This window comes from Coregonus lavaretus (assembly GCF_964263955.1).
Source record: "Coregonus lavaretus genome assembly, chromosome: 9".
NCBI classification, from domain to species: Eukaryota; Metazoa; Chordata; class Actinopteri; order Salmoniformes; family Salmonidae; genus Coregonus; species Coregonus lavaretus.
The window spans coordinates 34,214,627-34,227,829 of NC_139996.1; the positions used below are offsets into that span (position 1 = coordinate 34,214,627).

Here is a 13,203-nt window from a genome sequence, read left to right on the forward strand (position 1 = left end):
TTGTTTCTTCAGATAAAATATACGTGTAGTGATGTCCTATGTATTTTTTTTTTGTATTGTAATTTGAAACGTAATAATCCAAAATAAAAATAAAATAAAAACTCCTCGGCCAGAGCGTCCAGTGTGCGCTCCGAGAGCGATACGCTCTGAATTTGCTAACAGTCAATCTGACAATACTCTGAATTTAAGAATGCCCAGAGCGCATTCTGGCACTCCACTGTGAATTTACGAACACCGTCTGTCTTTAAGAAACAACACTGGATCAATTTTGAAACATTTTCATCGGAAAACTCCACTGAGCGTTGCGTTTATATGTCAATGCATTTGACCAGCAGAGGGCGTTTGTCCCCTACTGCACGCCGTAGTTTGCAATGTTTTGTCATTCGTTCTAGCCTGTCACCCGATGTAGATAGTAGTACAGTACATTTTGTCCATATTGACCTGAAGCTAGGTAGGTAGGAAAACTTCAAATAATGTCTTCCAACAGCGGTATCCAAATCCCAAGTCGACTGCCTCTGCTGTTGACCCATGAAGGGGTGCTTTTACCGGGTTCGACGATGCGGATCAGTGTTGAAACGGCGAGGAACATGCATCTGGTGAAGAACAGACTGCTGAAGGGGACCTCGCTGAAGAGCACCATCATCGGGGTGATCCCCAACACCCGAGATCCAGAACACGATACTGAAGATCTCCCCCCTTTGCATAGGTAGGTAACTGTAGTTAGCTAATTCTGCTTTTTTACATGCCATCTCAAACAGTCTTTGTGCAGACCTAACAGTTACCTGTTGTAGTCAAGTGGTAGTATAGCTATGACGTAACTAAGTTAGCTAGCTGTACAACAACCACTGTCAGTTAAATGTCACATTGAGAAAAGCTAGCTAGTGTACTTGAACTTCACTCAATGGAAACTATGCCATGTCCTGCCTATTATAGCAGTGTGATGTTATTTGAATGTTTCAAAATGTTTACGATGGTGGTGCTATCAGTAAGGTATGTTATATTATTTCTTATTAAGAATACATTTATTTGATTCTTGAAAATAGGACTAACTTGGTAGCTAAATCATGCTTTACATTTTTCACATTGGAATTTAAACTTTTTCCTATGCTCTCTCCTGTAAGTTGTTCTAGAAAGGTCGTTTGAACTTCAGATGGACTTTAACCTTGCATTTAGCAGGATACAACCGTGTTAGTTTACTGGTTACTAAGTAGCAATATGTGTCCCTCTATGCTTTAATAACTGCAACAACTGAAGTAGGACACCAATGTTAAATCATGTTGATAATTCCCAATTTTCTCTGGTACAACATTCTTCATATATCTTCCTCTTTTGGCTTTGACTGTCTGTACACTAGCTGTGTTGTAGATGTTATGGTCAGAGACCGCAACTCAAGTGGCACCCTATTCCCTACATGCAGTGAGGGGAAAAAAGTATTTGATCCCCTGCTGATTTTGTATGTTTGCCCACTGACAAAGAAATGATCAGTCTATCATTTTAATGGTAGGTTTATTTGAACAGTGAGAGACAGAATAACAATACAAAAATCCAGAATAACGCATGTCCAAAATGTTATAAAGTGATTTGCATTTTAATGAGGGAAATAAGTATTTGACCCCCTCTCAATCAGAAAGATTTCTGGCTCCCAGGTGTCTTTTATACAGGTAACGAGCTGAGATTAGGAGCACACTCTTAAAGGGAGTGCTCCTAATCTCAGCTTGTTACCTGTATAAAAGACACCTGTCCACAGAAGCAATCAATCAATCAGATTCCAAACTCTCTACCATGGCCAAGACCAAAGAGCTCGAACAAGGATGTCAGGGACAAGATTGTAGACCTACACAAGGCTGGAATGGGCTACAAGACCATCGCCAAGCAGCTTGGTGAGAAGGTGACAACAGTTGGTGTGATTATTCGCAAATGGAAGAAACACAAAATAACTGTCAATCTCCCTTGGCCTGGGGCTCCATGCAAGATCTCACCTCGTGGAGTTGCAATGATCATGGTCCTCTGTAGCTCAGCTGGTAGAGCACGGCGCTTGTAACGCCAAGGTAGTGGGTTCGATTCCCGGGACCACCCATACACAAAAAAAAATGTATGCACGCACGACTGTAAGTCGCTTTGGATAAAAGCGTCTGCTAAATGGCATATTATTATTATTATTATTATTATTATTATTATCATGAGAACGGTGAGGAATCAGCCCAGAACTACATGGGAGGATCTTGTCAATGATCTCAAGGCAGCTGGGACCATAGTCACCAAGAAAACAATTGGTAACACACTACGCCGTGAAGGACTGACATCCTGCAGCGCCCGCAAGGTCCCCCTGCTCAAGAAAGCACATATACAGGCCCGTCTGAAGTTTGCCAATGAACATCTGAATGATTCAGAGGAGAACTGGGTGAAAGTGTTGTGGTCAGATGAGACCAAAATGGAGCTCTTTGGCATCAACTCAACTCGCCGTGTTTGGAGGAGGAGGAATGTTGCCTATGACCCCAAGAACACCATCCCCACCATCAAACATGGAGGTGGAAACATTATGCTTTGGGGGTGTTTTTCTGCTAAGGTGATAGGACAACTTCACCGCATCAAAGGGATGATGGACAGGGCCATGTACCGTCAAATCTTGGGTGAGAACCTCTTTCCCTCAGCCAGGGCATTGAAAATGGGTCGTGGATGGGTATTCCAGCATGACAATGACCCAAAACACATGGCCAAGGCAACAAAGGAGTGGCTCATGAAGAAGCACATTAAGGTCCTGGAGTGGCCTAGCCAGTCTCCAGACCTTAATCCCATAGAAAATCTGTGGAGTTAGCTGAATGTTCAAGTTGCCAAACGTCAGCCTCGAAACCTTAAATGACTTGGAGAAGATCTGCAAAGAGGAGTGGGACAAAATCCCTCCTGAGATGTGTGCAAACCTGGTGGCCAACTACAAGAAACGTCTGACCTCTGTGATTGCCAACAAGGGTTTTGCCACCAAGTACTAAGTTATGTTTTGCAGAGGGGTCAAATACTTATTTCCCTCATTAAAATGCAAATCAATTTATAACATTTCTGACATGCGTTTTTCTGGATTTTCTTGTTGTTATTCTGTCTCTCACTGTTCAAATAAACCTACCATTAAAATTATAGACTGATCATGTCTTTGTCAGTGGGCAAACGTTCAAAATCAGCAGGGGATCAAATACTTTTTTCCCTCACTGTAGTGCACTAATTTAATTTTGACCAGAGCCCTATGTGCCCTGGTCAACAGTAGTGCACTATAGGATGTCATTTGGGAGGAACGATTGTTTTTCCTCGCTTCATTCCATTCTGTAATTATCAGTATTGGCACGGCGGGGCTGGCGGTGCAGGTAGTGGGCAGTAATTGGCCCAAGCCCCACTACACGCTACTCATCACAGGGCTGTGTCGCTTCCGTGTGGCCCAACTGCTGAAGGAGGGGCCCTTCCCCATGGCTGAGGTAGAGCAGCTGGATAAGCTGGAGCAGTACACCAGCCCCAAGGAGATATCTGAGGCAGCCGGGCCAGAGGGAGAGTTGGGGGAGCTGTCCCAGAGGTTCTACCAGGCCGCTGTGCAGGTGGGTGTGACAGCAGCATCCCTGACTTTCACTAATAGAATCTACAGTATAAGTGTGTCATATTAGAATAATATACCATTTAGCAGATGATTTTATCCAAAGCCACTAATAGTACAGTAACCGTGAATGCATGTATTTTAGTATGTGACCCCAGCGGGACTCGAACCCACAGTTCTGGTGTTGTTAGCACCACACTCTGAGCCACACAGGACCAGAAGCTATGGCTTTATGTTATTTTAGCATAGCAAATGAGGATTCCTTCAATGTGGGTAATAGGCTTGGCTACTCTTCTGTAACTGTACGGAATATTATCCACCAATGTAATGTATGTCATGGTATACAGTGCTATGAAAAAGTATTTGCCCCCTTTCTAATTTTCTCTACTTTTGCATATTTGTGATACTGAATGTTATCAGATCTTCAACCAAAACCTAATATTAGATAAAGGGAACATAAGTGGACAAATAACACAACAATTACATATTTATTTCATAAACAAAGTTATGCAACACCCAATTCCCCTGTGTGAAAAAGTAATTGCCCCCTTACACTCAATAACTGGTTGTGCCACCTTTAGCTGCAATGACTCCAACCAAATGCTTCCTGTAGGAATTGGAGGAATTTTGGCCCACTCTTCGATGCAGAGCTGCTTTAACTGAGTGACGTGTGGGTTTTCAAGCATGAACTGCTTGTTTCAAATCCTGCCACAACATCTCAATTGGGATTAGGTCTGGACTTTGCCTAGGCCATTCCAAAACTTCCAATTTGTTGCTTTTTAGCTTCATGTAGACTTGATTGTGTGTTTTGGATCATTGTCTTGCTGCATGACCCAGCTGCGCTTCAGCTTCAGCTCACAGACGGATGGTCTGACATTCTCCTGTAGAATTCTCTGATACAGAGCAGAATTCATGGTTCCTTCTATTAAGGCAAGTCGTCCAGGTCCTGAGGCAGCAAAGCATCCCCAAACCATCACACCACCACCACCATGCTTGACCTTTGGTAGGATGTTCTTACTGTGGAATGCAGAGTTTGGTTTTCGCCAGGTGGCACAACCAGTTATTGAGAGTAAGGGGGCAATTGCTTTTTCACACAGGGGAATTGGGTGTTGCATAACTTTGTTTATGAACTAAATATGTAATTGTTGTGTTATTCACTTATTCACTTATGTTCCCTTTATCTAATACTAGGTTTTGAAGATCTGATAACATTCAGTATCACAAATATGCAAAAATAGAGAAAAATACTTTTTCATAGCACTGTATGTTTACGTAGACAGATTTACTGCCTGGTGTACACAGAGACTTTGATCCCTTATCTCTCCACCCCTGTCCATGTTTCATATCTGTCCCCTGTGTACCGTTTCTTCACTGTTGTCTTTCCTCTCTATGTGTCTGTGTTAGTTGGTAGGCATGTTGGACATGTCTGTTCCTGTGGTGGCCAAGCTGAGAAGGCTCTTGGACAGTCTCCCCAGAGAGACCCTGCCTGATGTCCTGGTTTCTATGATTCGTACCTCCAACAAAGAGAAGCTCCAGGTAGAGCAATGTGTTTATGTGTCTGTGGGTGCTTGTTCATTGATGTACCATGTGTAGTTTTTAGAAATGTCAATTATTTTTGATTGACTTCCCTGTATAAGGGCATGAATGTATCAGCTATATGCGTGTCTTTCTGCTTTGATATCACTGTAAGTGTATATGTATGTGGACATGCAGGTTCTGGATGCAGTGAGTCTGGAGGAACGTTTTAAGAAGACTCTCCCCCTGCTGACCAGACAGATTGAGGGTCTCAAACTGCTGCAGAAGACCAGAAAACCAAGACCAGACGATGACAAAAGGGTAAAGGAGTCCGCATACTTCAGTAAGGGTTTTTCCGGCTTTTCGGGCACACAAACTATTTCTCGAAGGCCAGCCGAAGTTCGGGAGACAAAGTCTACGCCCCTTCGTCCGTGATTGGTCAACTGTATGGGATTCTTTAATAAAGTCTTTGTTGTCATTCAACGAGAGACAACTCGTTTTCATGCACATTTTTTAATTGAGAAATACTGCACCAAACATCTTAGTTAGACTAAGATCTCCTCGGCAAAAACGTCAAAATTAAAGAGATTTCTTGAGTTATCTTAGATTAATTCTGACTAGTTCGAGGAAGTGTATACTGGCTACGGCATCTCAAAATGGACAAACAGTACTATTGACACTTTTTTCTAGTTTTTCAAGCGAAAGTATTTTACGGGACTATGCGAGCACACTCATTTGGCTATTCGGCCAGCCGAACAGAAGCATGCTGACGCTTGAATGCTAAAGACTACTCAACTGTTAGCATTTCTTCTAGGAAAAAGTGTCACACTTGTGGGCATGCTAAAAGATCAGAGGCAGTGCCTGCTTAGAATTGAAATGCAGAGATTATACAGTATGTCTCATGCTTGGCACTCTTCCCTCCCCTATCTCTCAGGTGCTGGCTGTACGGAAAGGCGGTGTGCTTCCTGGTCGTCAGTTCTCCTTGGATGAAGAGGGTGATGATGAGGATGGTGATGATACTGCTGTCCTGGAGAGGAAGGTTAAAGGAGCGAACATGCCAGAGCCTGCCTTGCGTGTGTGTCTCAAAGAGCTCAAAAGGTACCCACAGTTTGTTTACCTTCCATTTCAATGTATTAAGACTTCCTGGTATTGTGGGAACACTTGCAGTGTGTATGTGTGTATATTTCCATAGTAGTGGCATTGACACAAGACACAATGCCTTCAGAAAGTATTCATACCCCTTGACTTATTCCACATTTTGTTGTGTTACAGCCTGAATACAAAATGGATTAAATAGTTTTTTTTCTTCTCACCCATCTACCCCACAATACACCATAATGACAAAGTGAAAACATGTTTTTAGAAATTTTAGCACATTTTTAGAAAACAAAATACAGAAATATCTAATTTAAATAAGTATTCAACCCCCTGAATCAATACGTGTTAGAATCACATTTGACAGCAATTACAGCTGTGAGTCTTTCTGGGTAAGTCTCTCTAAGAGCTTTGCACACCTGGATTGTAAAAAAGTTGTAATGTTATGTACACTCAGTCATCTTGGTAAGCAACTCCAGTGTATATTTGGCATGTGTTTTAAGTTATTGTCCTACTGAAAGGTGAATTTGTCTCCCAGTGTCTGTTGGAAAGCAGACTGAACCAGTTTTTCCTCTAGGATTTTGCCTGTGCTTAGCTGAATTCGGTTTCTTTTTATTCTAAAAAAACTGTGTTGTGTTGAATTTGCCCCAAACATAATGCTTTGTATTCAGGACAGTTCATTTCTTTGCCACATTTGTTGCAGTTGTACTTTAGTGCCTTATTGCAAACAGGATGCATGTTTTGGAGTATTTTTATTCTGCACAGGCATCCTTCTTTTTACTCTGTCATTTAGGTTAGTATTGTGGAGTAACTAGAATGTTGTTGATCCCATCCTCAGTTTTCTCCTATCACAGCCATTAAACTCTGTAACTGTTTTAAAGTCACCATTGGCCTCATGGTGAAATTCCTCTCCGGCAACTGAGTTAGGAAGGACACCTGTGTCTTTGTAGTGACTGGGTGTATTGATACACCATCCAAAGCGTAATTAATAACTTCAACATGCTCAAAGGGATATTCAATGTCTACCAATAGGTGCCCTTCTGGTCTTTGTGGTTGAATCTGTTTTTGAAATGTACTGCTTGACTGAGGGAGTTTACAGATAATTGTGTATGTGGGCTACAGAGATGAGGTAGTCATTCAAAAATCATGTTAAACACTATCATTGCACACACTGAGTTCATGCAACTTATTATGTGACTTGTTAAGCACATATTTACTCCTGAACTTATTTAGGCTTGTCATAACAAAAGGGGTTGAATACTTATTGACTCAAGACTTTTCAGCTTTTAATTTTTTTATTAATTTGTAAACATTTCTAAAAACATATTTCCACTTTGACATTATGGGGTAATGTGTGTGTAGGCTAGTGACACAATCTCAATTTAATCCATTTTAAATTCAGGCTGTAACACAACCAAATCTAGAAAAAGTCAAGGGGTGTGAATACTTTCTGAAGGCACTGTATGATAATCTACACAGATTGAAGAAGATGCCCCAGTCTATGCCAGAGTACGCTCTCACCCGAAACTACCTGGATCTTATGGTGGAATTGCCCTGGAGCAAAAGTACCACAGGTATGCACAGTACACCACCATGACACCACTACAATCTCAGGTTAATTAATTAATTAATTTACACTTCATTAATTAAATGTATAAATGTATATATCCATACATACAGAGCACACCATATGCACATTATACCTTGAAAATCGGGACAAGGGGTAGTAAGCAAAGAGTACCAGGAGGGAGTCATCACCACAGCTCTCTTTGGAACTCTTTCTCTATTTAAAATGGAACAAAAGGCTTCTACCACTGGAGGGAGCTCAATATCATATTTTGCCACTAGTTGCGTTGTCCTCTATACTAATCAGAACCAGCAGAGGGAGCCAGTCATTAGACATGTCTGAGAGTATTGAGGACATTTGTTTATATGATTCAGCATTACGAGTCCATACCATACTTCTGCTTAGTCATGTAGCTACATAAAACAAAATGTTTTATTACAATCTAGATGAATGGTTATTAGAATCACTTGGTTGACATTAGATGAGGTCTTTGAGAATATTCACGGTGTTGGAATTAAACCCTGCTCCTCACGGTCTCTGCAGACTGTCTTGATATCCACGCTGCACGGGTGCTGTTGGACAACGACCACTATGCCATGGAGAAGCTGAAGAGGAGAGTGCTGGAGTACCTGGCTGTGAGGCAGCTGAAGAGCACCCTCAAGGGGCCCATCCTGTGCTTCGTGGGGCCACCTGGGGTGGGCAAGACCAGTGTGGGGCGCTCCATCGCCCGTACCCTGGGCAGGGAGTTCCACCGCATCGCCCTCGGAGGGGTGTGTGACCAGTCTGACATCCGCGGGCATAGGTACACTGGAGAGGGCAGAGGATGGAGGTGGGGATGAATGGGTGGGCAGGCAGGCAGCTGTGTCTGTAAATTGTATTCTGCACAGGAAATGAAACCCCTATAGACATACATTATATTCTGTCTTAAGAGAGTGGGGAGGGTAAGTCCACATATATTATAACAACGAAGGTACCGACATTGTCTGGCCAGAAGTCAGAGTGCAGCACATCTCATGGTAAAAGTAGTTCAACATGAGTTAGGCCTTTTCTGTAACTCACCAGTGGTCATGGTTGATAGGTGGAGACAGATGTGGGTCAACAATAGTAGATATAAAAGGTTCAGGTAGAAAAGTGCGGTCTGTACAGACAATACATATACACTGAGTGTACAGAACATTAGGAACATCTTCCTCATATTGAGTTGCACCTCCCTTTTCCCTCAGAACAGCCTCAATTCGTCGGGGCATGGACTCTACAAGGTGTCGAAAGCATTCCACAAGGATGCTGGCCCATGTTGACACATGCTTCCCACAGTTGTGTCAAGTTGGCTGGATGTCCTTTGGGTGGTGGACCATTCTTGATAAACACGGAAAACTGTTGAGCGTGAAAAACCCAGCAGCGTTGCAGTTCTTGACACGCTCAAACGGGTGCGCCTGGCACCTACTACCATACCCCATTTAAAGGCACTTAAATCTTTTGTCTTTCCCATTCATCCTCTGAATGGCACACATACACAATCCATGTCTCAATTGTCTTGAGGCTTAAAAATCCTTCTTTAACCTGTCTCCTCCCCTTCATCTACACTGATTTAAGTGAATTTAACAAGTGACATCAATGAGGGATCAAAGCTTTCACCTGGATTCACCTGGTCAGTCTGTCATGGAACGAGCATGTGTTCCTAATGTTTTGTTCACTCGGTGTATACAGCCCTTTGCAATGTGAGTAAACATGAGAGGGAAAACTAGGAGTGGAAGCATGATGTAATCTTTCATGTTGCTTTGTTCGCCTGTCACTATGGAGACTCGGCGGGACAATGACATCTCAGCCTTCAGGTCCGGGCAGGTCCTTCCTGTGTCTCTGAGTTTATCCATAGCCCCCAGCCTCCAGTCTCATGCATCAATTGTGACACCACACCAAACAACCCACCACTGCAGTTTAGGAAGCTGCCTGTTGTGTGTTTTGATGTGGTTTCAAGTGTAGATAGCGCGTGTGTTTACCCTAATAAGTGTGGGGCCGGGATGTGAGTTAGGTTCATGCTGGTTCAGTCTTACCTAGTGTTTGTGTGCTGTAGTGTTAGTGTAAATCAAATTTTATTTGTCACATATGGCGAATACAACAGGTGTAGACCGTGAAATCCTTACTTACGAGCCCTTTCCCAACAATGCAGAGTTAAAAAGTAAGAAAATGTGCAAATAAAAATAGAAAATAGTAACACAATAAATAAAAATAACGAGTACCGGTGCAGAGTCAATGTGCTGAAGCGCGTAGTGTGTAAAAATCGTCTGTCCTCGGTTGCAACATTCACTACCGAGTTACAAACTGCCTCTGGAAGCAACGTCAGCACAATAACTGTTCGTCAGGAGCTTCATGGCCGAGCAGCCACACACAAGCCTAACATCACCATGCGCAATGCCAAGTGTCGGCTGGGGTGGTGTAAAGCTCGCCGCCATTGGACTCTGGAGCAGTGGAAACGCGTTCTCTGGAGTGATGAATCACGCTTCACTAACTGGCAGTCCGACGGACGAATCTGGGTTTGGCGGATGCTAGGAGAATGCTACCTGCCCCAATGCATAGTGCCAACTGTAAAGTTTGGTGGAGGAGGAATAATGGTCCGGGGCTGTTTTTCATGGTTCGGGCTAGGCCCCTTAGTTCCAGTGAAGGGAAATCTTAACGCTACAGCATACAATGACATTACATTTACATTTTAGTCATTTAGCAGACGCTCTTATCCAGAGCGACTTACAGTTAGTGAGTGCATTTTTTTTTTTTTCATACTGGCCCCCCGTGGGAATCGAACCCACAACCCTGGCTTTGCAAGCGCCATGCTCTACCAACTGAGCTACACAGGGCCTTGGCGAGTCTGTGCATCCAACTTTGTGGCAACAGTTTGGGGAAGGCCCTTTACTGTTTCAGCATAACAATGCCCCCGTGCACAAAGCGAGGTCCGTACAGAAATGGTTTGTCGAGATCTGTGTGGAAGAACTTGATTGGCCTACACAGAGCCACTACCTCAACCCCATCGAACACCTTTGGGATGAATTGAAACGCCGACTGCGAGCCAGGCCTAATCGCCCAACATCAGTGCCCGACCTCACTAATGCTGTTGAGGCTGAATGGAAGCAAGTCCCCGCAGCAATGTTCCAACATCTAGTGGAAAGCCTTCCCAGAAGAGTGGAGGCTGTTATAGCAGCAAAGGGGGGACCAACTCCATATTAATGCCCATGATTTTGGAATGAGATGTTCGACGAGCAGGTGTCCACATACATTTGGTCATGTAGTCTATATTCCTCAATGTTGATGGATGAGTCCTGGGTGGATTCTCAAGACAGTCCTGCAGTATTGAGTCTGCCGCCTCTGTCCAGCGCCTCACTATTCTCTGTGTTGGTGGCTCCCTCTTGAGTTGCTGCTTGTAGTAGGAACAGAGAGACGTGATCTGATTGGCTGAAGTGGGGGCAGGGTATGGCTTTGTACGCATCAAGGATATTTGTGTATACATGGTCCAGCACGTTGTTTAAGCATCCTGTTTTGGCTTTTACCTTCGTTGTTTTTAATCTTTCCCCTTCCATTGATTCTCTCTCCGTCCTATCATTATCTCACTGCACACCTTTCTCTCTTGTTTTGCTTGCATTTTTGTTTCTCTGTGCTCCTTATCTATCACACTCTCTTCTTCCTCCTTTTGCCTCCTTTCCTTTCTGCACCCCATTTTCTGTACTCTACAGTGAGGGAAAAAAGTATTTGATCCCCTGCTGATTTTGTACGTTTGCCCACTGACAAAGAAATTATCAGTCTATAATTTTAATGGTAGGTTTATTTGAACAGTGAGAGACCGAATAACAACAAGAAAATCCAGAAAAACGCATGTCAAAAATGTTATAAATTGATTTGCATTTGAATGAGGGAAATAAGTATTTGACCCCTCTGCAAAACATGACTTAGTACTTGGTGGCAAAACCTTTGTTGGCAATCACAGAGGTCAGACGTTTCTTGTAGTTGGCCACCAGGTTTGCACACATCTCAGGAGGGATTTTGTCCCACTCCTCTTTGCAGATCTTCTCCAAGTCATTAAGGTTTCGAGCCTTACGTTTGGCAACTCGAACCTTCAGCTCCCTCCACAGATTTTCTATGGGATTAAGGTCTGGAGACCTTTAATCCCATAGAAAGTGTGTTACCAATTGTTTTCTTGGTGACTATGGTCCCAGCTGCCTTGAGATCATTGACAAGATCCTCCCGTGTAGTTCTGGGCTGATTTCTCACCGTTCTCATGATCATTGCAACTCCACGAGGTGAGATCTTGCATGGAGCCCCAGGCCGAGGAAGATTGACAGTTATTTTGTGTTTCTTCCATTTGCGAATAATCGCACCAACTGTTGTCACCTTCTCACCAAGCTGCTTGGCGATGGTCTTGTAGCCCATTCCAGCCTTGTGTAGGTCTACAATCTTGTCCCTGACATCCTTGGAGAGCTCTTTGGTCTTGGCCATGGTGGAGAGTTTAGAATCTGATTGATTGATTGCTTCTGTGGACAGGTGTCTTTTATCCAGGTAACAAACTGAGATTAGGAGCACTCTCTTTAAGAGTGTGCTCCTAATCTCTGCTCGTTACCTGTATAAAAGACACCTGGGAGCCAGAAATGTTTCTGATTGAGAGGGGGTCAAATACTTATTTCCCTCATGCGTTTTTCTGGATTTTGTTGTTGTTATTCTGTCTCTCACTGTTCAAATAAACCTACCATTAAAATTATAGACTGATCATTTATTTGTCAGTGGGCAAATGTACAAAATCAGCAGGGGATCAAATACTTTTTTCCCCTCACTGTATGTACTGGTCTCTCTGTCTAACATGATGCCCTTTCGCTCCCTGTCTACAGGAGGACGTACGTGGGCAGCATGCCCGGCCGCATTATCAATGGGCTGAAGACTGTGGGAGTCAACAACCCTGTTTTCCTGCTGGACGAGGTGGACAAGCTAGGCAAGAGTCTGCAGGGAGACCCTGCCTCTGCCCTGCTGGAGGTGAGAAATCTGGGACCACCAGACCAGGGGGCAGCCTAGTGGTCTCTCTGATACAAACCATATGGAGTACAGGGGGGAAGAGGTAGGAAAGGAGAGAGGGATTGAGCGATACAGGGAGATGGACAGAGACTCATCCAGACAGGCAGGCAGAGAGTGATAAGATTCTACATAGATTATATATAGAGGAGGATGGAGTAAACAAAACTTATCAAAAAAGTCTGCATGTAAGAAGTCAACATCTGTCTGATCTCTAAAAAGACCCAGTAGTCCCCTGGAGGTAGGTCTGTGACTTGGGCTGGTTCACCTGGCCCTGCTCCACTTCCTGCTGGAGTTATCAGCTCCTATGGTGCATGACTGTCCCACTTCACTTCCTGGAAACACAATGGGAGAGGAGGGATTAAGAATCCCCATTGCAGTGATGGACAGAGACAAATGAGCACTGTAG

At 43.6% G+C, this 13,203-nt stretch overlaps 1 protein-coding gene across 1 annotated transcript in view; it reads left to right on the plus strand.

Annotated features, from left to right (window-relative positions):
• Positions 1–351: 351 nt before the first annotated feature.
• Positions 352–13,203, plus strand: part of lonp2 (lon peptidase 2, peroxisomal) — a 31,962-nt gene continuing 19,110 nt past the window's right edge. The window contains exons 1-8 of the mRNA XM_084168769.1: positions 352–706; positions 3,326–3,578; positions 4,979–5,110; positions 5,288–5,410; positions 6,024–6,187; positions 7,664–7,758; positions 8,295–8,553; positions 12,617–12,758. Coding sequence (XP_084024895.1) covers positions 474–706; positions 3,326–3,578; positions 4,979–5,110; positions 5,288–5,410; positions 6,024–6,187; positions 7,664–7,758; positions 8,295–8,553; positions 12,617–12,758 — 1,401 coding nt within the window. The 5' untranslated portion in view covers positions 352–473. The remainder of the gene's footprint in view (positions 707–3,325; positions 3,579–4,978; positions 5,111–5,287; positions 5,411–6,023; positions 6,188–7,663; positions 7,759–8,294; positions 8,554–12,616; positions 12,759–13,203) is intronic.